Source organism: Suncus etruscus, chromosome 7 (genome assembly GCF_024139225.1).
Source record: "Suncus etruscus isolate mSunEtr1 chromosome 7, mSunEtr1.pri.cur, whole genome shotgun sequence".
Taxonomy (NCBI): Eukaryota; Metazoa; Chordata; class Mammalia; order Eulipotyphla; family Soricidae; genus Suncus; species Suncus etruscus.
The window spans coordinates 60,677,775-60,705,749 of record NC_064854.1 but is presented as its reverse complement, the minus strand read 5'-3'; the positions used below and the strand labels follow the sequence as shown (position 1 = coordinate 60,705,749).

General features: G+C 53.7%; 1 protein-coding gene across 1 annotated transcript; it reads left to right on the top strand.

The window, feature by feature from the left end:
- Positions 1-1,772: 1,772 nt before the first annotated feature.
- UCK2 (uridine-cytidine kinase 2) lies at positions 1,773-26,247 on the top strand. The gene is made up of 7 exons (XM_049776586.1): positions 1,773-1,995; positions 21,489-21,648; positions 22,263-22,359; positions 22,563-22,705; positions 24,842-24,939; positions 25,356-25,404; positions 25,871-26,247. The coding sequence occupies exons 1-7, from the start codon at positions 1,894-1,896 to the stop codon at positions 26,008-26,010; spliced, it is 789 nt and encodes a 262-aa protein (XP_049632543.1). The 5' UTR covers positions 1,773-1,893; the 3' UTR covers positions 26,011-26,247.
- Positions 26,248-27,975: the final 1,728 nt, after the last annotated feature.

Sequence of the window (27,975 nt, the reverse complement as noted above, 5' to 3'; positions counted from 1 at the left end):
TTATGCTTTTTTAAAAAATAAATTTATTAAAAGAAAATGCATCATAATTGGCAAAACTGATCATAATATATTTGTTTGCTTTCATGCTTTTTGTTACTAATACATATTCTCTCACCAGACAGCAAACGCCTCATCCTTGCTTTGTGCCAGAGACCCAGTCTCTGTCTCTGACTTGTGATCTCCCCATACTATCAGAAAAGCAGCACCCTGAACATGGAGCCTGGAGTAGCACCTGAGCACTACCAAATGCTTCCTAAAATCTGAAAGTAAAAATCAGTCATGTTGAGCATTGCCAGAGGGAGAGACAGAGACAGCTCAGCCTCAGAACACAGGTTCTGCTCTGTGAGCCTGAGTCCCAGGCTTTGCACCCAGGAAAGACCCCAGAGCACAAATAGGTGTGGCCCAAAACCACAGAAATATTTTGTAAATACCTGAGTATCTAGTAACATTAAAGCAATGCTAATGTTGCCATTTCCCTCTTGTTCTTTTTGTTTGTTTTTGTTTTTGTTTTTTGTTTTTGGGCCACACCCAGCCGGTGCTCAGGGGTTACTCCTGGCTGTCTGCTCAGAAATAGCTCCTGGCAGGCACGGGGGACCATATGGGACACCGGGATTCGAACCAACCACCTTTGGTCCTGGATCGGCTGCTTGCAAGGCAAACGCAGCTGTGCTATCTCTCCGGGCCCTTCCCTCTTGTTCTTTTTTTTTTTTTTTTTTTTTTTTTGGTTTTTGGGCCACACCCGGTGACGCTCAGGGGTTACTCCTGGCTATGCGCTCAGAAGTCGCTCCTGGCTTGGGGGACCATATGGGACGCCGGGGGATCGAACCGCGGTCCGTCTCCTAGGCTAGCGCAGGTAAGGCAGGCATCTTACCTCGAGCGCCACCGCCTGGCCCCTCCCTCTTGTTCTTAACTTAGGCAAGGACATGGGTTTTTGTTGTTTTGGGGACATACCTGAAGTCTTTCCCCCACCCCCTAGCCCCAGAGTCTCCTTTCTCAGCACTTCCCAGCCTGGGGCCATATGGACACCCCCAGGGCATATACAGGGCCTTCTGCTCAGACCACCCAGGGGACTGTCACTGTCCCTCCCAGTGGGGACATTGAGGCAGAGAGATGAAATGGTAGAGGCGCTGGCGCAGACTGCTTGCTGAGTCATAGTCCACTGGGCCTCAGGGACCAAGTACCAGTACCCTGCCTATCTCAGAAAACCTAGTCCAGTGAGCAGTGTGAATGGCTCAAGATTGCAGCCTGGCAGTGTTCGCCGTGCCCTGGCGTGGGGATGACCCTACACTCAGGGGGAGCTTCCCCAGCCTTCAAGGACAGAATCTGGGGGTCGTCCTGGGGTAGAAACATGGGGTTGGGGGGCGGCTGCTATGTTCCCTCGGCCAGCCAACGAGAATAGGGAATTTTTTGCTTTTCTTTCGCCCCTAACCCGCAGACAAGTATTGAAGGGGCCTAGTAGGGAGGAGACACGAACCCCTGGTGTGCCCCCTCCACACCGGTAGCGATTCCGCATCTCCGGGCGGGCGGGCGGGGCGGTCCAAGAGGACCTCCCCGGATCTGGGGGCGTTCCCGCGCCCCCCACCCCGTCTGCGCCTGGGGGCGGCGGGCTTGTCCGCACCTTTCCCAGAGGCCCAGTCAGGCCGGGCGGGGCGAGGCGAGGCGAGGCCGGGGCGTGCGCGGGCGAATCGCTGCGCGCTCGCGGCCCCATTGGAGCAGCGGCATCACGCTGGCCGGGCCGGGGCTGTAAAGCGGCCACGCTGCGCGGGCCCAGCAGCTCGGCCGGCGCCTCCGGGACGGGCCCCGCGCGCGCTCCGAGCGGTGGCCACGGCGGCGAGCGGGAGCCCTTGTCGGCAGGGCCGGGGACGGCGGCGGCGGCGGCGGGGGGCGCGCGCCATGGCCGGGGACAGCGAACTGAGCCTGCAGAGCCACCAGCAGCCCAGCGGCGGCGGGGAGCCCTTCCTCATCGGCGTCAGCGGGGGCACGGCCAGCGGCAAGGTAGGGCGGCCGGGGCAGGACCGGGCCCCGGGGACCCCGCGCCGCGCATGTGGCCGGGACGGTGCCAGCCGCGGCCGCCACCGCGTGGCCCGCGCGCCGCGGGAGGCTCCTTGGCCGCGTTCCAAAGCTCGGAAGCCGCCGAACCAGGGCGCGCCCGGAGACCCCGCGAGACCCGAGGGCCGAAGGAGCGGGGGCCGCGCTCTCCCCTTTATCTCCCCCTTCGTTTCCCGGCGGCCCCGACTCGTGGCCGGGCTCGGGTGTCTGTGGGGGTTGGGGAGGGAAGCGGATGCTTTATTGTTCGCGGGCCCGGCTTTCGGCGGGCCCAGGAGGAGCGCGATCCTGGCCGGGCCCCGCCGCGTGCCCCCCAGTTCGGCGCCCCCCGGGCTGGCTAGGGTGTCCAGGGCGGAGCTCGCCCCGCGTGGCCCCCCCAGCAGCGTGACGGGGCTTTCCGTGGCGAACTGAGGCAGGAAAGCCTGCTAAGATGCGGAGCGGCAGCCGCAGCTTCTAGCTTATGGTTTTGAGAGAGTCCTTTCACCCCTCGCCATATCCAAACCCCTGTCCTCATCTGAGTAGACGCGGTGCAGCAGTCAGAAAGTTGCATGGCTCCGAGCTCTGCTGCTGCCGCCGTCTGCCCCGGCGCGGCGCGGGGGCCCTGGATCTGGGGGGGAGTCCTGGGGGGCGCCCGACCTCTTCCCCCAGCATTGGAACCCTTGCTCTTTGTTTCCTCGCAAAGGCGCCGGGCGGGATGAGGCGCGGCGCGGTGCGGTGCGGAGAGAGGCCTGAAGAGCCCCGCTCCCCAGGCTTTGCGAAGGTGGTGGAAGGGTGGTGGCTGCCGCAGAGCGGCCCCCTTATGTCTTGCCAGACGTGGCCACTCGGTGCCCGCACTCCCCGCACTCCGCCCCAAGCCCCAAGCGCGCCACGAGGTTCGTGCTCCCGCCGACGCCCCAGCCCGGCCCTAGCACGCTGCGTGTGCCCCTCATTCCCTCGCACTGGCCGCCCTGCCCAGACTCTCTGCCAGGCCCCCCCCACCCCGGACGCTAGAACCGACTGATTTTTCTTCAACTTTTTTTTTTCCCTGCACCATGTGGCGTCGGCTCTGGCAGGGCTGGGCGTGCCAACCTGGCCGGAAGTATACTTGCCTGGGAGCATTTTCGCAGTTCCTCTTTCCAGGCACCCACGTCCTGGAGTGGAGGAGCCTCATCCTTTTGGGGGATGGGTTGAGGAGGGTGGGGGGGATTCACACCTTTATTGTTTCCCAGCACCCCTCATAAGGCTTCAAGCCCTTGGCTGAAGTCAGGGGAGCCTTAGTGGGGAGGAGATTTTTGGAGCTGGCAGGTCAGCCCAGGCAAGAATAGAAAATGGTCTGAGAAAAACTGGGCACCGCTGCTTCCAGCTGCCTGAGGGTCACTTGGGTCACCTGTTCTCTGTGGACTATCAACCTTTTGTGTTTTTTTTTTCTGTGGGGTTGGGGATCACAGCCCAACTGGGGGAGGGGTAGCCCTCTTCCATCACGCAGGACCCCCACCATCATGCTCAAGGTGCTCGTGTGTGTGTGTGTGTGTGTGTGTGTGTATGTGTGTGTATTTCTTTTTGTGTGTGTGTGGTTTTTGGGTCACACCCGGCAATGCTCAGGGGTTACTCCTGGCTCCAGGCTCAGAAATTGCTCCTGGCAGGCACAGGGGACCATATGGGACGCTGGGATTTGAACCGATAACCTTCTGCTTGAAAGGCAAACGCCTTACCTTCATGCTATCTCTCCGGCCCCTGTGTGTGTGTATTTTGGGGGGGCCACACTCATTGGGCTTTTCCCTTTCTCAGCACTCAGGGTATGACTCCTGGTATGACTACTCAGCGTACCATATGGGTACCTGAATTGAACCTGGGTTGGCCACGTGCAATATTGGTGGTGCCCTCCCTGCTGTACTATCTATCCAGCCCCTCAAAGTGCTTTTCTGAGTTGTTGCTATTTTATTTTAAACTTTATGATTGGTTTTGGGGAACACCCGGAGGCACTCGGGTTCCTCCTGGCTCTGCGCTCAGAAATCGCCCCTGGCAGGCTGGGACCCCATGTGGGATGCCAGGAATGGGACCATTCCCTCCTGGTGGCTGAATGCAAGGCAAAAGCCCTACCCCTGTACTATCTCTCTGGCCCAGTTGCTACTATTTTAATTTACTATTTTATTTTATTTTATTTTAATTTACTTTTAATATAGGAGCCTTCCTGGCCAGTGTTTGCTGAAGTTCTCTTGGGTTAGTTCACTTTTCAGACATGCTCCTGGGAATCCAATTAACTTTTATTTGTGTGTTGGTTTTGGCACCACTGTTGGTGGTGTTCAGGACTGACTCCTGGCTGTGCACTCAGGAATTACTTCTGGCTGGGCTGAGGACCACACGGGATGCTGGGATCAAAGGCAGGTTGGCCATGGAAGCTAAGTGCCCTCCCAGCTGCACTGTTCTGACCACACACACCCTCTTTATCCTTCCTTCCTTCCTTCCTTCCTTCCTTCCTTCCTTCCTTCCTTCCTTCCTTCCTTCCTTCCTTCCTTCCTTCCTTCCTTCCTTCCTTCCTGGTTTTTGGGCCACACCCAGTGATGCTCAGGGGTTACTCCCGGCTATGTGCTCAGAAACTACTCCTGGCTTGGGGAACCATATGGGATGCTGGGGGATCAAACCACAGTCCGTCTAAGGTCAGCACGTGCGAGGCAAACAAATGCCCCCACTGCTTGCGCCACTGCTCAGGCCCCTCTTTATTTTTTTCTGATATGAACCACTCATAAGTGCTTATGGGAGCTGCAGGCATCAAGAGCACTATGGCTCCAGACATGCAGGGGTGGGGGTGGGGAGAGAATGAATCCTGGTCTGGCATCCTTCTGCTCATTCTCTCTGCTCTGGACCTTCAATTTGATGTGGCCTTAGGAAGTATAAGTGGTGTTCACTTTCCAGGAAGCAGAAGGGGATGCACGTGACACACCATGGTTTCAGGTATGGGTGTTCTATATCTCCCCATTTGACTCTACATCAGACTGTACTAGACAATATTTTTGTTTGCATTTTGTTTTTTGGGAGCCACATCTAGCGATGCTCAGGGGTTACTTCTGGCTCTGTGCTCAGAAATCACTCTGGCTTGGGGCCTGAGAGATAGAATGGTGGTAGTTTGCCTTGTATATGACCGGCCGACCCAGGATGGACCACGGTTTTATTCCCAGTATCCTATATGGTCCCCCTGAGTCTGCCAGAAGCAATTTCTGAGTGCAGAGCCAGGATAACCCCTGAGTGGCACTGGTTGTGCCCCAAAGACAAAAACAAATCATTCTGGCAGGCTTGGGAACCATATGGGATGCCAGATATCTAACCTGGGTGGACTTCATACAAGGCAAAGGGCCTATCCACTGTGCCATGGCCCCATGGCAATATTTTTATCTCCCCAGTGGAGACTGGTTATGTGAATCAGGTGTGATTCAACTGGTATCTTAGTTCAACCAGCTGCTACCATGGGTCCCCCAAGATTAGGCATGGATGGGCAGAAAGGTGGGAAGTGGCCTTGGAAGGAGAAAGTGGGTTTCTAACTCCATGATTCCTGCTATAGAGGTGCCTGCCTAGCTCGAGTCCTGACCTGCTCTGGTATCTGTGTGGCTGTTGGGTTAGTTGGGTTATCACTGGGCCTTTGAGGAGCTTCCATGGGACTGCCTGTTGCCTGCTTGCTGATCATTTGTGTGGTCTTCTCCTTCCCTCCCTTCTCCCTCTCTCCTTCCTCCCCTCATATCTCTAATTTTTGGCTTTTGGGCCACACCTTGTAGGACATTATATGGTGCCAGGGATCACAGTGGAGAAGACTGACCTCCAAGACATTCCTGCCCGAGGGTGGAGGACTGGGTGGGGGGCTGTCCTTTGAGCTTAGGCTACTTTGGAGCTCTGGGGATCATACTCTGGTCCTAGGCCCCCTTGGTGCTTCCTCTGCCCTCTTCCTGGGGGTTGAGCAGCCACATTTAGCTTCCTCTACCCTGGTCTTTGTTCTCACCATTCATTGTGCTTTCTATACTTCATCCCTAGTGCAGCTCTGGGAGATCTCTTATTTTAGTCCTACCTGATGGCCCCTATGCTTACAGTGCTTTGGGCCTAGGAGGATGAAGATGAGTGGCTCCTGAGTCCAAACTACTTACCTTCTTGGTTGGCATCCACATGTGTCCTCCAGCTCACTGCCTGCTCTCAGCTCCCTCAGGGTGCTTGCTTCTCTGCAGGACCCTTGGAGTCACTCAACATCCAAAATGTACCACCTGGATTTTGGATTTCGGTAGGGTTCGGGCTGGGGTACAGTGGCCGCATTTGTTTATTTTTTTTTGTTGTTGTTTTTTTGTTTGTTTTGTTTTGTTTATTTGTTTTTTTTGGGCCACACCCGGCAGTGCTCAGGGGTCACTCCTGGCTGTCTGCTCAGAAATAGCTCCTGGCAGGCACGGGGGACCATATGGGACACCGGGATTTGAACCAACCACCTTAGGTCCTGGATCGGCTGCTTGCAAGGCAAACACCGCTGTGCTATCTCTCCGGGCCCCAGTGGCCGCATTTGTATCGCGTGTGTGGGGTCCTACATTCAGCTCCTGACTTCAGCTGGATACACACTTTGCCTTTCAACTCTGGCAGCACTTGGATTTCCGAGTACTGAGCTGGAAGTATGACCCTCCAAAAGGAGATAGGACACCCCTGTGTCTTTGGGGCCACACCCAGCAGTGCTGGGGGGGGGTTAATCCTGACTGCACTCAGCAATCACTCCTGGTCCTGGTGGTCCTTGGAGGACCCTCTTTGACACTGGGGATCAAACTTGAACTGTCCACGTAAAAGGCAGACACCCTCCCCCCTCTGCCATGGCTCTGGTTCTTACTGTGTCCTCTGTCTTGTCCCTCACGCCAGCCATACACATCCCTGAAGCATTTATTTACCCCATGTGCCACTCCCTGTCCACGTACCAGTGAATTTATATGTGTACATAGAAGATACCTGTCACAAAGCAAAGATGGGCATTACAGAGCCACTACCCGCTCAGTTCTACTCCTGCGGATCAAGGAAGCTCTATCCCACCCCCCCCACCCCCATTATGCAGTGGCTCTTGTGAATGAGCCAGAAAACTTTCATATCTTTGTCCATCTGTTGTTTATGCAGGACGATGTAATCCCTTGCAAAGTTTTCTTTTTTTATTTAAATGAGGGCTCACCAAGGTTCTGCCTGTGCACAACCTGTGTTGTGGCTTTAGCTACAACTCTGTTACCTCAGGGCTTTCAGTGTTTGTAAAGACCCTTTGGTGCTTGACTTAGTTTGCATGGAAGTGGGAAGGTTTCCAGATACTTAAAGGTGAATCAATCATGTAATTGGCAGGAAAGGTGGTCTTGGGTGGGTTATTCCTGACAATTTAATGGGACCCTATGCAGCGCCAAGGATTGAACTGGGGTTGCTGTATGCAAGGCAAGTGCCCTACCTGCTGTGCTTACACTCTGGCAAATCCCTCCTGGAAGGAAAATATGAGTCTGTGGGGATCCCGCCTCTGATCATGGCACCAGCTCCCAAGGCCACGTGTTTGGGTTTTGGAAACTTAATCTGATGAATCCCCAATTCTACAGGTGTGGTGGCATTAGGGACATTGGAGGGGTTGCAGTATGGCAGAGGGCCTGGGTATGTGGGGAATAGACTTTCTCTCTGAATCTAGTAATTCCTCTGGGAAAGGTGCGGAAGCCCTGGGTTCCCACCCTCACTGCCCAACTAATTGTTTTTTTGTTTTGTTTTGGTTTTTGGGCCACACTCGTTTGATGCTCAGGGGTTACTCCTGGCTAAGCGCTCAGAAATTGCCCCTGGCTTGGGGGGACCATATGGGATGCCGGGGGATCGAACCTCAGTCCTTCCTTGGCTAGTCCTTACTTCTAGCACCACCTCACCAGCCCCTGCCCAACTAATTGTACCACTGGATTGGAGACCAGTCGGGTGCCTGCACCCTGAGCCTGCACTGCCCTCCTTACAACCCCATGCTCACCCCTATACTCCCACTCCCGATCCCAGTGATCCCAGCTCTTGATTTTACCCCTTCCTTCCCACTGTGCCTGCCACTTCTGGTCTGTTTGCAGGACCCCCCCCCCCTTCCCCTGTCTCAGCCAAGGCTGTTTCGGGGCCTGGGGCAGGAATCTGGGGATTCAACAGCATCTTCATCTTTACAATTGTTTTTTTTTTTTTGTTGTTTGTTTTTGGGCCACACCCGTTTGACGCTCAGGGGTTACTCCTGGCTATGAGCTCAAAAATCGCCCCTGGCTTGGGAGACCATATGGGACGCCGGGGGATTGAACCGCAGTCCGTCCTACGCTAGCGCTTGTAAGGCAGACACCTTACCTCTAGCGCCACCTTCCCGGCCCCTACAATTGTTTTTGTTCTGGGGGAGAGGGTGATGTCTCCCGCCCACCATTACTTAACGACCAGAATATTTTGTTCTTGGTTTGTGGTCTATGGGTTGGTGCCAGGGATTAAACCTAGGGACTGATGAGTGTCCCATCACTGTGATGTCTCCCAGATGCTCTGCTGATTCCTCAGCTGATCTCCGGGCTCCTCTGCCTGTGGGAGGAGGGTCATGTCAGTGTGAACCTTGATGACAGTTGAGCAGCATGGGTGAGGGACTTGGTTTGGGGGTGGGGGTCACCCGCAGAGCAGGAAGCAGTGTGAGGAAACTGCCCAGAACGGATCTGGGAGTGCAGAGAAGCCTTGTGTGTCTTTAAGCATTTGAGTATTGTGGAGAAAACCCTGCCCAGCCCACAGTATTGAATTTATTAGAAATGTCTTGGCCCTCTTTTCCCAGACAACCCAGTCTACCTCTTTGGACCCCATTTTCCTTGCTCCTACCATGTGAAATCTTTGCCAGTATCTTTTTTTTTTTTGGTTTTTGGGCCACACCCGGTGACACTCAGGGGTTACTCCTCCTGGCTATGCACTCAGAAGTCGCTCCTGGCTTTGGGGGACCATATGGGACACCAGGGGATCGAACCGCGGTCCGTCCTAGGCTAGCGCTGGCAAGGCAGACACCTTACCTTTAGCGCCACCGCCCGGCCCCCTTTGCCAGTATCTTGATTGTTTGTTTCCTTTCTGAATCTGCCCAACAATAGTAGCCACTTTCTGAGCCCAGTGCTGTGTAAATGACACAGGCAGACTTGCTTGGGCTGCTTGGCTGACTCCTACTGGGCTGGGTCTGGAGGTGCTGGCCCAGAGGTGCTGGGCAGAGATTCCCTAACCCCACCCCAACCCCAGCCTTCCTTCTAGACAACTTGAGAACACCCATAAGTAAAGGAACTGGCCTGAGGATCATGAGGACTGACACCCTAGTCCCTTTGAGCCTGAGCACTATCTGGAGCCTAGAGGAGAGATGCCTTGGCCACATTCCAGGTTCCTGGGCTGCAGCGGGGGAGGGCTGGAAGGAACCCCCCCCCCCCAACACCCTTAGCTAGTCTCCTCAGGAAGCCACTTTTCAATTCAGTTCTTTCTAATTAGTGAGAGGCAGACACAGGCTTCTCTCTGCAGCTCTGCAGGGACCCAGTCCCCTGAGACAGGTATCAGTGCTGTGACTGGTGGCTCTTTGCTGTGGATTATGTGTGTGTTTTGGGGGAGCTCCCAGGCTGTACCAAGGGCTCAAGGGCATCTCCTGGCATAATTTAGCCAGGCTGTTCAGTGCCCCAGGGCCACACCTGGTGGGATGATGTGGATGTTGTCCCTTTCTAGCCCTCTACTGATTCTGTAACGCCCCTCCACTCCCCACTGTGAACCAAATAGACTCCAATTTGACATGGAAGAGGGGAAATTGAACAAATGGGTGTCCAGTGCTGGAAAAAGTATTTTGGGAGCTCTGGAAGCTTTTTCTTGCTCCACTTCCCTTACTGAGCACCGTGCTGAGGCATCCTAGAAACAGTGGGGACCTTTGGAAGACCCTTGGGCAAGGTTTTGTGACTTTTGGAAAATCCTTGTTCTGGTTCTTGAAAGACACTCCCAGGTTTGGATGACAAACCTTGGGTCTCCTCTGAGGGCTGCATGTGCTCCCTAGCCTCCAGCTCAAGCCCCCCAGTTCTCCAGGCATTGTCAGAGTTCCAGCTTTCTGCTTAGTATTGCCTTTGGTCACCAGCTGTGAGGCTGGATGAAGGAGCCAGTCTGGTGTGGATTCTGCAGAGGCCCTTCAGGGGCCCCCCCACCCCCCCCCCCAGCACAGAGCCCCAAAAGAAAGATCTGAGCTGCAATGAGGGCATCAGTATCCTAGTGATTTCCAGGCTTACTGGCCTTGTGGAAAAGCCCAGCCTGACCCTTAGTTCAAATTGTGTTGAGGACTGTGGATGTTTTCCCTGCAGCTGTGGAATTGGGGTGGTGACTGGGCCTGGGGAGAGGAGAGGGAGCCTTTCAGAAAGAGAACAGGTGTGGGGATTAGAAGCACGGGGTGTGGGCACCTAGAAGACAATCCCACTCCCAATTCTTTTTTTTTGTTTGTTTTTTGTTTTTTGGGCCACACCCGGTAACGTTCAAGGGTTACTCCTGGCTATGTGCTCAGAAGTTGCTCCTGGCTTGGGGGACGTCCATATGGGACGCCGGGGGAATCGAACCGAGGTCCACCCAAGGCTAACGCAGGCAAGGCAGGCACCTTAACCTCTAGCGCACCGCCCGGCCCCACACTCCCAATTCTTTTGGGGGCCTGTGTGGGTGTCTTAGAAAGCAGAAAGTGAGGTCGTTGCTCCCCTGGTGGCCAGGTCTCCCTGGGAAATGGGGGAGCATTGAGACTGTTCCTGGGTTACCACACCTGTGTTCTCAGGGGAGCCTGTGGTTTCCACACACTGCAAGGGTGGCTAGGTCCAAGGAGAGGTCCAGGCTGCAGGTGCTGCTCTGCAAACCTTGGGTGCCTTGCTAGGTGTCAGGCTGGAGACAGGGCCGGTCACATGGGGATGAGTAAGGCTGAGACAGGACAGTTGAGTGGACTGCGGGACTGGGTGAGGTCGCCCCACCCAAGGGATGACAGCTGGAGGAGGAGAAGGAGCAGGATGGGAAGGATGGGTAGGGCCCATGAGGTGGGTATGTGCCCCTATCCCTAGCATCTACTCTCAAGTGCTGTTCTGGATGGGACACCTCCCTCCTTTTCTGAGACTTGTCTTGGAGATCTCTGGTCTTCTGGTAGTCCTGGGACTCAGCCCATTTCACTGCTCTAGTGCTGAGCTGTGCTTTTAATCTTATCTCCCATCTCTCCAGCTTTTCCCCTCCCTTGTTTGTTATTAGGGGAAGTAGGTGTCCTGACTTCTGGGGGGGGTGGGGGTGGGAGGTGGGATGATTTAGAGTGCAGGGGTAAAGGAGTGAGTACCACACAGGATGACAGACACCCTGTGTGAATCCTGGCACTAAGGGCTGGATCCAGTGGGTGCTGAGCACTGTTGAGGGGTGGGGGGCAGAATGGTGGGTGCTCAGAAGTAGGATGTAGGATGTAGAAGTAGGATGTGCTCAGATGTAGGATCTCCTTTCCAGAACCACACATACAACTCCAACTCAGCCCCTGCCCCTTTCCCGGGAAAGTCCCTGCAGATTGGTGCCACAGATATGCAAGGTTGGTGGGTGCCTTCCCGAGAAAGGAGGGACTCATAGGAACAGACTTTATTTTCTCCAATTCCTGCACCCCATGACTACACATCAGAGGGGACTATCCTGTCCTTCTGCCTGAGTTCCATCCCGGCAGGAGAGGAAGCCAAAGACATATATACCCATCATTTACTATAGTACTCTGCCCTATTCTGTGGGGTATTAGGAAGGTGATCAGGTGTCCCCAAACCTAGCCAGGAAAATGGGGCTTGGGGCTCTGTGCAAAGCCCGGGAGGCCATGCAAGGAACTTTGGGCATTGAACTCCTGAACCTCTGCTTCTCTCCCGCTGACCAAAAAATTTGAATTTTCTCACTGACTTGAGATTCCCCCCACCTCTTCTCCTTGTTGTCATGATCAGGGGCTCAGTGACTTGGCTGTGGTGCTCCTAGTTCAGTGCTCACACATCTGTGAGTGGCTTGTGGAATCCAGAGAAGTCAAAAGCATGTGCTGCAGCTGAGGTGGGTTCCCAAGCGTATCAGGAGTAATCAGCACAAAGCCAGGAGTGATTGATCTCTGAGCACGCACGGGTGGGCTGCTTGGAGTTGAACTCCCGGCCGCTAAGTCACCACATTCCCTAACTAATCATTTTAGCCATTTGTAATGTTGACAGAAACTGGGGCAAAGGGAGGGGGGAGCTGAGTATGGGGACCAGGAAGGGGTGGGGAGCAGGAAGAAAATCATTTTGAAGACATGAGTGCCCCAGTCCCCAGAAGTGGATGAAAATGAGGATGGGTATCAGCTGTGCCCAGGGAGCTGGATCCTCTTAACTCTTGAGAGTGTGGCTTAGAGTCGGGGAACAAGAAACAGGTGTGCTGGTCTGTCTGTCCATCTGTCTGTCTGTCTATGTGGGATATTGGTTCCTTCCACCCACCTTGTCTTTGCAGGTTCTACTCTGAGTCTGGAAGTTTCTTGGTGTGTCCTGGAATGCTGGGAGGGTGTGGTGCCCTCACCTCTACCACTAGGAGTATGGTCATGAATGAGGTCCTTGCTCTGGACTTATGTAAGGTCAAGGAGGTGAATGTGAATATCACATACTATAAAAAGGGATATTTTCATCATGGTGAAATCAGCCTTGTGTAAGTCATATCACTCACTGCTTGAATCATCCCTTTGAGGCTTTCATAATAAGCATCCAGTCCTGTGTCATTAGGGACACTGAACTCTGCTGTCCACCCTCCTCATGGTTCTTCTCCAGGACTTTTCCCTGAGCCCTCGCTTGGTCCCGTAGAAAAGCATTTCCTCCTACCACCTCCCCACCTGGGCCTTGCCCACCAATTTGGCAAGAGAAAGGGGGAAAACACGTGACCAAAATGTGAGCCAAAATCTGACTTCCAGGAATAAATCTACAGGAAGTAGTTCTGCTGTCTCCACCAGTCTGACCACTGCAGGGCTTGGCCCTGGAAGGTGAGGACTCTGCGACTGTCTTTTGGAACTTGGCTTTTACAATAAGGCAGATGCCTTATTGTAAGCCACAAGGATCACCTTCCCTGACACCCTACCCTCTTTTTTTTAGGGACACACACACACACACACACCAGGATCACCTTCCCTGACACCCTACCCTCTTTTCTTTAGGGACACACACACACACACCAGGGATTAGTCTTGGTGACACACACACACATACACACACATACACACACACTGCTATTAAGAAAATGCTGGAGTTGGGATACCTACCCAGTTAGCCAGTCACACACACACACACACACACACACACACACACACACACACACACACACACACACTGCTATTAAGAAAATGCTGGAGTTGGGATACCTACCCAGTTAGCCAGTCACACACACACACACACACACACACACACACACACACACACACACACACACACACACACACACACACACACTGCTATTAAGAAAATGCTGGAGTTGGGATACCTACCCAGTTAGCCAGTCACACACACACACACACACACACACACACACCCCTACCTACCCAGTTAGCCAGTCACACACAGAAACACACACACACACACACACTGCTATTAAGAAAATGCTGGAGTTGGGATACCTACCCAGTTAGCCAGTCCAATCAAGGTGGGCTGGGTAATCACCTCATCCAGTCAGCATGGTCTTTTTTTTTTTTTTTTTTTTTTTTTTGTGGGGGGGGGGGGTCACACCCGGTGGTGCTCAGGGGTTACTCCTGGCTGTCTGCTCAGAAATAGCTTCTGGCAGGCACGGGGGACCATATGGGACACCGGGATTTGAACCAACCACCTTAGGTCCTGGATCGGCTGCTTGCAAGGCAAACGCTGCTGTGCTATCTCTCCGGGCCCCAGCATGGTCTTAAAGCAGAGGTGAGTGGTCTGCATCAATCCTCTGCAGCTGAAGTGGCCCAACAGTTGGCCCCATGCTCCTGTAGTGTCCCTGGGAAACTCAGGCTTGTCTCAAAGACTTACGGTGCAGGCCATTTTCTTCTACTGCCTCTCCTGGGCAGAGGGTGGAGAACTAGTAGGGCTTCAGTTTAGGTTGGAGGGGAGCAGCCTCCGATGACTTGTCCTGCTTTCAATAGCTGACATGATGGTGCCAGAGGATTTGGGTGACTTATGCCTTGCTTGCAGCTGATCCCAGCTCCATCACAGGTACCTCAGGTGTGGCCAGGAAGGGCTTTCTTCTCCCCCAGCAGCAAACAGCTCCAAGCCCTCAGGTCCTCATTAAATCTCCAGACTCACTGACCCCTCCTAAAAAAAAAAATAAAAAACTCAGTCAAGACATTTAGTCGGGGTTGGAGAGCTGGTGTTAGACGTAAGGCGTCTACCCTGCAAGCGGTAGCCCAGGACAGACTGCTGTTCGTTCTATCCCTGGTGTCCCATGTGGTTCCCCCAAACCAGGGGCGATTTCTAAGCCCATAGTCAGGAGTAAACCCTGAGTGTCAAACGGGTCTGGCCTCAAAAAAGCAAAAAAAAAGACATTCAATCTGGAGCATGCCTTGAGCCCTGCTGGGTGTAGCCCCAAAACAAAACAAACCCCACCCTAAAAAAGGACCTAACAACTGGCTTCCTACTGAGAGCAAAACAGCCTCTGGCCAGCCTGTGCCTTTGCTTTTTTTTTTTTTTTCTTTAAATTGGGCCACACCCTGTGATGCTCAGGGGTTACTTCTGGCTATGCGCTCAGAAGTTGCTCCTGGCTTCTTGGGGGACCATATGGGACACCGGGGGATCGAACCGCGGTCCGTCCTAGGCTAGCGCAGGCAAGGCAGGCACCTTACCTCCAGCGCCACCGCCCGGCCCCGCCTTTGCTTTTTTAACCCAAGAGTTGGAACCCATCATGGGTGGGCAGGCAGAGGTGTGGGTGAAGGCCCTGAAGCTCTAGTTCTTTGCTTCCTGTCTACAGTGGACAGTAACATGGCCACCAACTGCATGTGGATGGCTGGCTGGAGTCCACTTACTTCCGCCTGTCATTGCTGAATTAGGAGATCCTAATCAATTTCTTGGCCTTTCCAGTTTCTCCCCTTCTGTCTCCCTATTTTACTGGGGACTGCTCCTTCCTCCTTTCCACCAGCACTTCTTTATCTCTTCACCTGTCCTTATGATATTTTTTCTGGAACTGGTCCACCTTTGTGCATGTGGAAAGAGTATGGATGAGCCACAAGGCTCTGACCTGCTATTTTTGATCAATCAGCACCGTGGAGTTCAGTGCCCTTCATTGGTATACATCAGTCATTTATGTTTCAGAGAATGTTTCCACTTTTATTCTTGATTTATTAGTTTTGGGGCCACACCTGGTGGTTCTCAGGGATCACTCCTGGCAATACTCAAGAGGACCCTATGGAATGCTAGGGGTCAGCTGCATGCAAGGCAAGTACCTCTCTACTGTGCTATTGCTCCGGCACCTTTAAGCCCTTTGGTGTTTGAGGGACTCCTGGTGTTCTTCCTGAGACTGATTATGTTGCCTGGGGATTTAACCTGACCTCTTGTCTGCAAACCCTTCGCTTGGGACATTGGTCCCTCTCTGGCCTGAGATTCTGTTTCTGTGCTTGATTGGCTCCTGTGGGGCCCCAACGACCACCTCAGTCAGGTCCAGCCTGGTCCAGCCTGGTCCAGTTCAGTCTCCTGTGGCCTATGATGTTGGTGACCCATCCAAATGCATCACCGCCTTGAGACGTACACAGTCTTCTGCTGAGACTCCAGCTCTCTGGAACTTTCAAGTCCTGACTCATGCCTTGGGTGTTGTGAAAGGTGAGGCACAGGCTTCACGTGTGGGCATGAGACTGACCAGTTTCCCCAGTGAAATCAGCTGAGAGGTCATTTTAATGGACAAGGAAGGTGTCAGACCTGATTGGGCATTCCCTGGAGAAAGATTCTAGCCTTGTAGACTGAGGAGCAAATGGCTGACCTAGGTTCAATACTCGTCATCCTATATGCTCTCCTGAGCACCGCCAGTTGTGATAGGTCCTATGCACTGAGCCATAAGGAACCACTGAGCACCACTAGGTATGGCTTTGAAAAGAGAAACATGGGTTGGGGCTCTTGAGTATTTGCCTTGCATGCAGCCAACTCAAGTTCAAGTTCTCTGTATAGTAGTCCAAGACCACCAGGAATGATCCCTGAGCACAGAGCCACAAGTAAGCCCTGAGATATATAGCCTAAAAATAAGAAAGAAGGAAAATGGAAGGGAGGAAAGGGTAAGGAAAGGAAGGAAGAGAGGGAGGAGGAATCCTCCAGAGAGAAGAGCATCCTCAGAGGTCCAAGAGAGGTATGGGAGTCCTTGCAAGAATTGTTCATAGAAAGGTCCCCTTCGTACCACTAGGAGCGACTTCTGAGAATCACAGAAAGAGCCAACATTCCCCATTTGAGCCTGACACCTGCAATTTTATATTTGTGGTCCGAGTGGGGCCTTACCTGGTGTCCTCTTGGGGGATTCTTCCCAGTTCGGTGCTTGGTGGGGGGCTGTGCTCAGGCCATTGAGCTGTCGGGTGTGAGCATGTAGAGAGAAACAGGATCCACACACTGCCCAAGTCTCCCTGTGGGGGGTGGCACCATGCAAACCTTCAATGCCTGTATGTCAGCTAATGCCCTGATACATGAGGCTTTGCTGCCCACATGCAGCTGTGGCCCACAGCCAAAGTTCAGAATCCAGGCCACCTAAGGGGACAGGTCCCTGGGGGACCCGCTGCAGGTGCCTCAGCTCTGTGTGCAGGAAGGGCCTTAGTTCTCATTTCCTTCCCGGCGGCTTCCAGATGGTGCCCCCACAACCCCTCTTTTGATCTGGCAGGGGTCTTGGCAGTGACAAACAAAGCAAGGAGAGAGAGAGAGAGAGAGAAGTGAGGGGACTTGCTCCCTCTCCCTAGCTCCCAGCAGAAGTGGTACACAGATGTTAGGAGAGCGCCTCACTTGGAAGAAAGGGCCCTGCAAGACTGTGACTCAGGTCTTAGCTCTCTCTTGCATGTGCGAGACACGGCTGCTTTCGCTGTCTATTAGAGAGGACAAGCTTTTCTGTTCCAGTGGCCATAAGCAAGGAGAGGCTGGTGTGTCAGCAAGGCTTTTAAGCAGAAGGATGGCAGGGAACAAGATAAAACCAGTATTGAGTGAGGCGTGGTTTGGGGCCATCATGAATCATTATGCTGATTGGTGTCAGTTTTTTTATTTTGTTGTCTTTTTCTTTTTTGCGGGGAGGGGGTATTGGATGTAATGCTCAGAGGCTGCTCCTGGTGATGCTTGGGGGACCTATGGGATGTCAGAGATCAAACTTGGGTGAGCCATGTACAAGGGAAACTTGCTGTACTATGGCTCTGCCCCCCAGTTTTTGATTTGTTTTTTTAATAAATTCCTTTCTCCCACTGTGTCTCCCCCCCAGAGTTCCTGCTGCCCTCAGTCAACATGTGCTGCCTGAACAGCAGCCACAGATGTGGGGAGGTGGGTGAGCACTGCTGGCCTCCTCTGTGTTTTCTCAAATGACCATGTCAGGAATGGGCATTGGCTCCTTACTGGAACATGGCACCAATCCCTTCTCCCCCTGTGCCATGTCAGCGGAAACTGGTTGGGTTTCTGGGCTTGTGACAGTGCACTAGGTTGTTTTGAGGATATACAATGACATGTTTCAAGGAACAGGGATGGGGGACGCTGTTGGCCTGAGGGGGTTATCTTTGAGTCCCTAAAGAACCCTCTGAAGTGTCACCATCTTGCCTTGCAGAGCATTCACCTTTTTTTTAATTTGATAAATTTGCAATTGCATTATCATGAGATAAAGTTACAAAGTAGATCTAGATTGAGTTTCAGACGTACAATGTCTAATACCCTTCACCAGGGTACATTTCCTGCCACCATTGTCTCCAGCTTTTCCCTTGCCCGCCTCTATGACAGACATTACCTCCCTTCTCTCTCTCTCTCTCTCTCTCTCTCTCTCTCTCTCTCTCTCTCTCTCTCTCTCTCTCTCTCTCTCTCTCTCTCTCTCTCTCTCTCTCTCTCTCTCCTCCCTCTCCCCCCCCCCCTTTTAGGTACTTTTAGTACATTTGCAGTACTGTTACTGAAGGGGGTAGCACACATATCACTTTCCCTCCTTTCAGCACCCAGTTCTTGTCCAGAATGACCATTCCCAACTCTCATGGTCATAGTGGTCCCTTGTGTTTACCTTGATCACACAGGGATTAAGTAAGGCACTTATGACTCACCCTGGTCCCATCCCAGTAAGTATCACATACAGGCCAGAAGTAAGCCCTGAGCATAGCCAGTATTCCCCAGACCTAATAATAATGATGATGATAATAAAGTCTTTTGCAATCTCTTGTCTATCCAGAGTAGTGTTAAATGGGTGTTTCTCTAAACCCAGCTGCACTCTTTCTCACAGTTGCTATATAATCGAGAAGCTGATTCTCAGGACAGCTGGGAAGCTGGGGTGCCTCTGACCCGACACACACACACACACACACACACATCTCCTGGGATAACAACCATCTGGAAGGCTGGGTGGGAGTGGGGGGCACAAGTGGTGATTATTAACCAGGATATTTGGTGAGTGAGGCAGTTGTTCCAGGGCATGACCAGTGGGAACCCCATGAAGAGTTAGGCAGTCAGAGGATCAAAGGAAGCCACTTTCCTGAGGCTTGTCTCCTGAGAGGAAAAATGAGGGAGTGTGGGTGTGTAGATGGCAGAAAAGAGGTGCACATGGGTGATTATGCGTGTGCACATATATGTTCACGTAGGTGTGAAGGTCAGGAAGATCTACCTCCTTTTTTAGGGGGCGAAACACCTGGCAGGCTCTGGGTCCATATGGGATGCTGTGAATTGAGGGCTTGTTTGGAGGTTCTAGCAGGGGACCGCAGCTACTCGTATACCCTCGACCGAAGAACGGTCCGTCTCTATTTGGGGAAGACCGTTCTCTTCGACCAGTCGCACAGCTTCAGGAGGGACGCACATGGAGTGGTAAGGGAGGAAGGGGACACCCGCCTAGCCAGCCAGATCGCCCTCACATCCGAATGCTGTGAATTGAACCTGGGCTGCTTCCCCCAAAGCCCTCCTTGCTGTGCTATCACTCTGGTCCTCTCATCTCTTTTTGATGGGCTCTGCTGGCTTCCAACAAGACACAGCTATTCTGGACTGGTTGGTTGGTTTGGGGCCATCCAGCAGCACATAGGGCTCTGTCTCTCTCTCCTCCATCTCTTTGCACTCATGTCCCCTTTTTTATGGCTGAGGTTCACTGCGCTCAATCTTTGTGCGGTAAATCCCCCATCTCAGCAGGTAGCTGCCCGCAACTTGAGGTTATTGGGGGTCCTGGTGCCATCTGAGATCCCTAGTGCTACACCTGGGGCTACACTCTGGTGCCACCACCCCACTGGTGGTTAGCAGTCCCCAGGCTATGTACACATTACTGCAAGTCTCTTGCTGCTTTTGAGAGGGAATTTGCAGGTCCCTGCGACCTGTAAATGTACCTGTTTCCCCCCCCCCCCCTTAGCACATAGCAGGCTCCTGTCTCTATCAGAGACCCAGTGATGACAGTCTATACTCACGTGGGTCATTGCATCATCTGAGTGGCCTCTGGTGTCTGAAACTATCCAGTGCAAGTCATTGTAGGGTACAGGTGAGAATTCTGGGCAGTATTAGGGAGGAGTACTGCTCTTCTGCTCAGATGGACCCCATAGAAATCAAAGGGACTCCCCACTTGCCCACTGATACCAGAGTGGATCTGGTGCAGAGGTTTCTGGTTGCTGTCCACACAGACCTCTACGAAGAGCTCTCAACATATATACTCCACAAATCTCACAGCTGCTCCTCTGGCTGCCTGGTTGGGAGTTTGCTCTTGGTTCTGAAATACCCATCAAGGGTCCAGATGAGGGAAGTAGTGGGGAACAGAGCTGCTTGACCCTCAAGCCTGAGCACATCAGTGTGGAGCCAGTGTCCCCATTCTTTTAATAAGCTGATATGTGGCCCTCATCAGTAGTGTGTGTGTGTGTGTGTGTGTGTGTGTGTGTGTGTGCGCGCGCGCGCGCGCGCGCGCGCGTGCGGGGGGAGTGGAATGAAAGGGGGGAGCCAAGGATGCAGAAGTCTTGGGAAATACTAAAAACTTCTGGGCCAGGAGCACCAGGCTCCTTATGCCCTGGTAACGCTCTGAGCTCAGCACATCTGGGAGTTGTGGGAAAATCCCTGGCCTCGGTTCTCAGGATTTCAGAGTCTGGCACCTCCCCCATTACACAGCTGCTGAGCCCCCAAGAGTCCCACAGGTCTGTCTTAAAAGGATCCTCTGGGCCCTAATTACAGGCTCCTCTCAGATTGATTCCTTTGAACCTAAAGGAAACTGGGGCTCCGCATACTTTGAACTGTGTGTGCATCTTCTTGTGAGTGAACACTCAACTTTTCTTGTTTTTGCCACATCTGGTGGTGCTCAGAGATCGCTCTTGGCAGTGCTTGGGGATCCTATGGGATGCCAGGGACTGAACCTGGTATGCCCTCCTCACTATGCTCTCTTTCTCCAGCCATGCCCCCCTCCTCCCCCCCTCCCCCCCGTACTTTTTGTTTCTCTGAAGAGCAGCAGGTCAACCCTGACTTTGGGTAGTGTTTGAGTAAGATGACAAAACCGTGGGCTTCCCAGAGGCCAGAGTCCGAGCGGCCACAACCCTCATCTGTTCTATTCCAACTCTCTGTTCTCCAGAAGTTGAGTCTGGACCTGCTCATCTTCCTTGGAGGGTCATGTTTGTGCACTTGACTCAGTGGTCTGATCTCTGCTGGGCTCCAAGCTTCTCAGATGGAAAAGTTGAGGGATGACTGCAGGTGGGATGACTACACCACATTAAAGTGGCAGATGAGCAGATTGGCATCCCTGGCTCTCCTATGGGGATGGAAGAATCTTTCTTTTTCTAAAGCTTATCTAAAACAATATGGGAAAGCCTGGATTGACCTGGGCAGGGTTTCTTTTTGTTTTGGAGTCATTCTCACTGGTGCCTCTGCACTCAGGAATCACTGGTAGGGGCTCTGGGAACTGTACATGGTGTCAAGGATTGAACCGAGGTAGGCCACTTGCTCTGCCATCCTATCACTCCAACCCTGGGCAGAGCCTGATTTGCTTGTGATCTGATGGAGGGTGCAGATTTTCTTTGCACTTGGGGCTCCTCTCTGCAGTGAGATAAGACAGAAGGAAGCGGGTGTATGACAGGTTCCTTCCTAGGAGTGACCTTGGCACAGCTTTGACTTTGACCTGCATGCAAACAGCCCCACTTCCTCTGAAAGAAGAATTGTTGGCACACAGCTCCATGATTTCTGGGTGTTGCCTGGTTCCCAGCCTGGGTGTGAGAGTTGATCGCTTATCTACCTGGGGGCAGCTGGCGATGGGGGTCACCTCAGGAGCTGCACTGAGCCCCTCCCCACAGTTGCAGGTGCTTTAATACTGATGCCTCACTCACCCCCTGTCTTATGCAGTCCTCCGTGTGTGCCAAGATCGTGCAGCTCCTGGGCCAGAATGAGGTGGACTACCACCAGAAGCAGGTGGTCATCCTGAGCCAGGACAGCTTCTACCGCGTCCTCACCTCGGAACAGAAAGCCAAGGCCCTGAAGGGCCAGTTCAACTTTGATCACCCGGGTGAGTGTGTGCAAGTGCTAGGTGGTGTTGTGGCCCCGCCACTGCCCACATCTCCAAGGCTTTTCTGTCTATAAACCAGCTTTTCCTACCCCCAAGAACAGGGTACAGTGTCAGCTGTCAGCAGAGCCGGCTTGGGACACAGAACTCATCTTCCATCTCTTCCTTTCATGCACCTGCATACTGGAATCTATGGGGCATGGCCATGTCCTCCCTGGCCACTGTGACTCCCGCCCTTGTGAATTTCTTGGGGGTTGGTCCGTGGGCCCAGCGCTCCAGTCAAGGCATTTTTCCCCTATGCAGTGCCCAGGGATCACCTAGTGGTGCTCGTGGGACTGTGTACAAACCCAGTATCAAATTAGGATTACAAACAAGGCAAGCACCCTCTCTCCCCGGGTTACTTCCCCAGAACCAGAGTCCAGAGGAGAGAAGAGGGCCAGAGAGTAGGGTAGGGTGTAGGGGAGAAGAACAAAACTTCATGTGCTCCTCAGAAGCTTAACCTGCTATAGAGATGCAAGAGCTTCTTTCTGCTTGGGCTGGAAAGCAGGGGCTAGGGCCCTCGAGGTGTTTGTACCTTGGAGGCCAAGTCCAACGTCCTCACACATCTGCCTCCGCAGATGCCTTTGACAATGAACTCATCTTCAAGACCCTCAGAGAGATCACCGAGGGCAAGACGGTACAGATTCCTGTGTATGACTTTGTCACACATTCCCGGTGAGTAGGGGAGTCCCCATCCCTGCCTGCATCTTCCCTGAGAAATGATGTAAAAGGGCAGGTGAGGAAGCTCGGGTGGAAAAGTTTCTGCCTGCTCTCAGCCTCCATGTAGTGAGGCTCTGCCGTGCGTGCAGGGGCCACCTAACTGTACGAGGAGGTGGGGTCTTGCTCGCCTCACCTGATGGGCCCCCTTGCTCCTGCAGGAAGGAGGAGTCGGTGACTGTGTACCCTGCAGATGTGGTGCTCTTTGAGGGCATCCTGGCCTTCTATTCCCAGGAGGTGCGAGATCTATTCCAGATGAAGCTTTTCGTGGACACTGACGCTGACACTAGGTTGTCCCGCAGAGGTACTGTTGGCCCCACCCTGCCATCTGGCTTCACCCCTTCCAGTGATGCCCTGCTAGCCTCGATGTTCCTCCTACCCTCCTGTAATAGTACCTTGCCCACTTGTGTCTGGGCCTGCCCTTCCAGCAATGAGGTCTCACCTCTTTCACAATCTCTGCCCTCCCCCCCCCCTCAGTTATCGAGGGCCAGTTTGAAGGTTGAGCCTCCGCTTTTTACCCCCATCACCTTAGAACTGGCTCTGGGCCCAGCTACATCATTGTCCTGGCTCGGGTGTCCTGCCTCCCAAACACTGGGTGACATTTGACAAGGGATTAGTCATAGATTAGGAGGCTAGAGAGGCATCTTTACTCCTATCCCCATGCCATTCAGTTTGGTGGGGACTTTCCAGCCATGTCACAGTCAGCTGCACGGATGTAGATGCCTGCACACACATACACCAAACGCTCTCGGGTACCATCTGGGGTCATTTCTTACTGGGCAACCCTGAGTGAGCCTCTATAGAGATACTGACCCGAGCCCCCTGAATGAGGCCAGTGTGTCATGGGACTGAGTTTGGGGGAGCTGGGAGATCAGGGCATGACTGCCATGAAAGGTTCTTTCCTCATTGGTGCTGCTTGGGGGGGATCCGTGTGGAGCCAGGGATCGAGCTCAGTGCTGTCGGGTTATAAAGGCAGCGCTGCCCTCGCCTGGAGCTGCCATTTTAGGTGGGCTTAGGGGTGCTCTCCTCATGAGTTCTGGGGGAGTCAAGTATGGAAAGAGTTGACTGCCTATTCCAGTGCTCATGATGAGGTGGGACAGATTGGAAGTGGTGTCCTCCCATTCCCCATGACTGCTCTCCCTGACTTCCCTGGCCCTGGGCAGGTGCTGTCTTTGTGGGTGCTCCAAGGATACCTCCACACACTGTCATGAGTCAGCTTTAGGCAGGAGGACTGTGTTGGTGTGTGGGGTGGCCAAGGAGTTAGGGGGGAGCGGCTATGGGGCCTGAGAACCTTGTAGAGAGCTGACTCGGTCCCGTGCTTCAGTCAGTGGGGTCCCCATGTGGTACAGCCAGGACCACAGCATTCCTTCAATCTCAGTTCTCATTTTGTGTTGAGTAAAGCCCTACTCAGGGGCTGTGTTCCCAGCCGCTCTCCCCAGCTCTTGCTATGCCCTGGCTTGCCTGGGCTTTGGGGAGACAGGGTGCTGCCCACCAGGTTCTGACCCAGCCACATGTGCAGACTTTCTGGTTTCCACAAGTAACCTCTGATTCCATTCTTCTCTTTTTGTTTTTTTTTTTGGGCCACACACCTCAGGTCACTCCAGGACATGCTCACATGGTGCCCAGCTGGCCTCTCTGACTTGCCCTCCAGCTTCTTTTCCTCTTTGTCCTTGGCTCTGGCCACCCAGAAAGGCCTGAGGAAGGACAAGCATGTTGGCTCCCTGCTCAACACTCCAGAACAGGCCTGTCCTAGCTTAGCACTTGTGAGGTGGAGCCACAGGGAGCCCATTTGGAATGATAGCATAGCAGGGAGGGCGCTTGCCTTGCATACGGCCAACCTGGGTCTAATCCCTGGCCTCACACAGGGTCTCAAGTGCGTGTGGTCCCCAAACAAACAAACGAACAAACAAAAAACACTGAACCTTTTTAGGATAATTTGTCTCTGGGAGTCTGAGTCTCCTTTCTTTTTTTCTTCTTTTTTTGGCGGGGAGGGGGGGTTTAGGCCACACCCAGTGATGCTCCGGTTACTCCTGGCTATGTTCTCAGAAATTGCTCCTGGCTTGGGAGACCATATGGGACTCCCGGGGGATCAAACTGCAGTCTGTCCTAGATCAGTCACGTGCAAGGCTAATGCCATACTGCTACGCCACCACTCCGGCCCCTGAATGATTATTTTTGAAAAGTGCATGATAGCCCTGAATTGCAATGTTCTGATAAAAGGGGTTGGTTGACCTGGGAAGGCCAGCGGGGTCTGTGAGCCTTGAACCCTGGTGCAAAGTCAGGACTGGCCAGTGGAGTTCTTGAATGGCTGTTCCCTATTCCGTGCCTTAAACCCCAGCACCAAGATTTTACTTACGTTCAGCATCGCGAGGCCTAAGGTCTTTGTGGCTGTAGCCTGGGCTCTTGCAGGCAGTCCTGACTCTCATCCCAACTCTTGCAGTTCTGAGGGACATTAGTGAACGTGGGCGGGACCTGGAGCAGATCCTGTCGCAGTATATCACCTTCGTCAAGCCTGCCTTTGAGGAGTTCTGCTTGCCTGTGAGTGTCTTGAGTCCTACTCCATTCCCAGATCCCTCCTGGCCCTGCCTGCCTCAACCATAAGCTTCTAGATGCTTTCATCTAGCCAGACCTTACCAGGGGCGGCCATGGGAGATTGGGCCCAGATTTTCTTCTGCATCAGCTTCCAGAGAGCCCCCTCAGGCTTTCTCTGGGCTCCCAGGAAGAGCTTTGCCAACTAGCCCTCTTGCCTGGCCATTCCTACACCTAATTATATTTCCCCACTGATGTGGCAGACTCATTTAAGAAGCCCAGATTTAGGGGCACAGTGGGCGAAAATCATGGGCACCTCCTTCTGCCCAGTGGGCCAGAGCATGCATGCATACATGTACATCTGTGTTTGTGTGCTGGCTGTCTCTGCTCCCCTTATGAGTGCCCCACCCTGTCTCTCCCTACAGACAAAGAAATACGCCGACGTGATTATTCCCAGAGGTGTCGACAACCTCGGTAAGACCACTCAGGCTCTGCTGGTTCTTAGGAGGCTTTTCAGGGGTCTTTCGGGGCGGGGCGGGGGCGGGTGGAGTGGTAGGTTGCCCCGGGATCACTCAGCAAAGAACATTTCCTGATCCCCTGCGCTTCTCTGGGCTGGGCCCTTCTGTGGAATCTTACCTGGCACTGCTTGGCCTCTGCCTTCATCTCAAATTCAGGATCAGGGATAAAACAGCTAGAGCATCTACTCTGGGTTGGGGTCCTCAGCCTGCACTCCTGTTTCTTCCCCTTTCTGTGTGCCCTGAGCAAACAACCAAGGTCCCTTCTAGTGCATGTTCTCAGCCCCGCCGCCCCCCCCCTTAACCTATGCTGGGAGTGGATGGGGTTGTGTGTTTTGCTACTGAGATGGGAGCGGGTGGGGTTGAGTGGTGGGTCCTTGTGCATCCTCACCTGGTCATGACTAGCCCCTCTGCCCTGCCCACAGTGGCCATCAATCTCATCGTGCAGCACATTCAGGACATTCTCAATGGGGGCGTCTCCAAGCGGCAAAGTAACGGATGCCTCAACGGCTACGCACCCGCCCGGAAGCGGCAGGCGTCGGAGTCCAGCAGCCGCCCACACTGACTGCCGCCATCGCCCACCTGTACATATTGACTCCTGGCCTGGCCACCTGGTTGTATTTGTCACAGTCACCACTGCGGCATCTCACACCAGATACCCTGCCCCATGTCCCCTACTTTGGAACGGCCAAACGAAACAACCTGCCCCTCACCCCCCACCCCAAAGCTTAAACCAGAAACTGTGCCAACTCCTCCCGGGGGTCCACACTCCTTCAGAAATAACATGGAACGAAAGGCTCTATTTTTGTGTAGATGTCCGAGTACTGTAAAGCTCTTGGCCAGTCCCCCAGGCCAGCTCAGACAGAGTATTTGGGGAGCATAGCAGGTGATCGACCTGCACCCCATTTCCTAGGATGGGGCAGGGTGATGTGGGGTGCAGGGAACGGAGCTCAGAAGCTGTGACCATATTCCTTCCCCCATACCCCCCTCCCCTTTCCCTGTCCCTGCTGTCCCAATGCTGCCACCTTCTGGGAGCCGGAGCTTTGGCTGCTCTGTTGCTGAGCGAGTCCTCCCCCCCTTTTCTGTATTTAATCTTTTTTTTTCCATGCCCTCTTCTTTTGGGTTGAAATTAGGCAGGACCTCAACTCAAAAGCCAATCTCAGGGAAGCGACCCAGCAGGAGACCATGGTCCCCCAACACTCCTTTAGTCGAAGGTGAAGAGTAGGCAGGCCCGGCTGGTGGATGAAATTGCTAGGGACCCTGGACATCGACCTGGTTGGGGCCTGTCCTGGTTGGTTTGGAGGTTCTTAAAACAGCAGACACCCCAGCAACATCTGCAGGGCTATGTGGAGGCGTGAAGAATGATACAGAACCCCCCAATTGATAGCTACGGGCACCCCAGACTCAGGTGCGGGAGGCTTCCTTCCTGGGTTTCTCCTTAGAGGGAATGCACGTTATTGGGGTTCGTGGAGGAAGCTGGAGTGTCAGATCAGAACGGGGCCCATTGTCCCCTCTCCTTCCAGCTCTTCTTGCCAGTCGCTCTCCCCTTTCTTCCTCTTAGACTCACCCGAGCCCCATGATTTCTTCATTCTATTTCCCATTGTTCATGTCTGTCCCCTGCACAGCCTCATGGGGGTCTGCGCCCATAGCTGGCCACAGCCTGGTGGGAGCAGGCCATTCCCTGGGATCCTGGCTATGCTGGCTAGGAGTTGGGGTGAGGTCCTCCCACAGGAAGGCCAGGGGATGGCCTGGGGCTCCTACCCCATGTGGGGCAGGGGAGAAGATGTTCATCTCTACTTGAAGCTCCCAGGTGCCAAACCATTTAGTGCCTTGGCTGTTCGGCTGGAGAGGGTCTCCAGGGTTTTTCTGGACCATTATGGTGCAGCTGGGGCGAGTAGGGCTGGGGCTTCCCCATGCCCTTTGACCCCCACCCAGCCTTTCACCAAATGAGCATGTGAACTTGAGCTTCTAGGGAATAGAGGGGGGAGATTAAGGGCAGAGTCCACAGGCCAGGTTCCCTCATTGTCCTCGGGTTAGACTGGAAGCATCCCCTGGGCTGGGGAGGCCCTTGGCTCTGGCCACTAAAGGTGCTCATTTCCCCCTCCCTGCCCTGGGTGCTGAGTGCCAGCCTTGGTTTATGGAGCCAGCCAGGAGCTGTTCTGGGGGGAGGTGCCCCCCACATCCCTCCGTATGAGCATCGGCAGGCCCCCCAGAGCGTTTTATATCCATGGGAGGGGGTGCCAGGCCATCTGGACCTGAAAGCTAGCTGGGTCGTTCAGGGCAGCCAGGAGCAGGAAAGAGGGAAGGAGGCTGCAGCTGTGTTGTGTCAGAACATGGGCTGGGACCGAGTTGCTTTTGAGCCAAGTCTCTGGGACCTGTGATGACCTTCCAGCTCCAGCGAGCCTCTCCCCAAATGTTTTCATTTCTGTTTAGATGCTTGCTCTTGCTCTGCTCTGCGCACCGCCACTTGCCCACCCTCCCCACTGTTAGTAATTTTCAGAAACAACCGTCCTGTGTTCAACTGTAAATA

Excerpts from the sequence above, each read along its gene's own strand:
- UCK2 (XM_049776586.1), top strand. The coding sequence starts at position 1,894 with ATGGCCGGGGACAGCGAACTGAGCCTGCAGAGCCACCAGCAGCCCAGC. Across the intron at positions 21,649-22,262 it reads GTTCAACTTTGATCACCCGG|ATGCCTTTGACAATGAACTC; the intron begins GTGAGTGTGTGC and ends CTGCCTCCGCAG. Across the intron at positions 22,706-24,841 it reads CACTAGGTTGTCCCGCAGAG|TTCTGAGGGACATTAGTGAA; the intron begins GTACTGTTGGCC and ends CAACTCTTGCAG.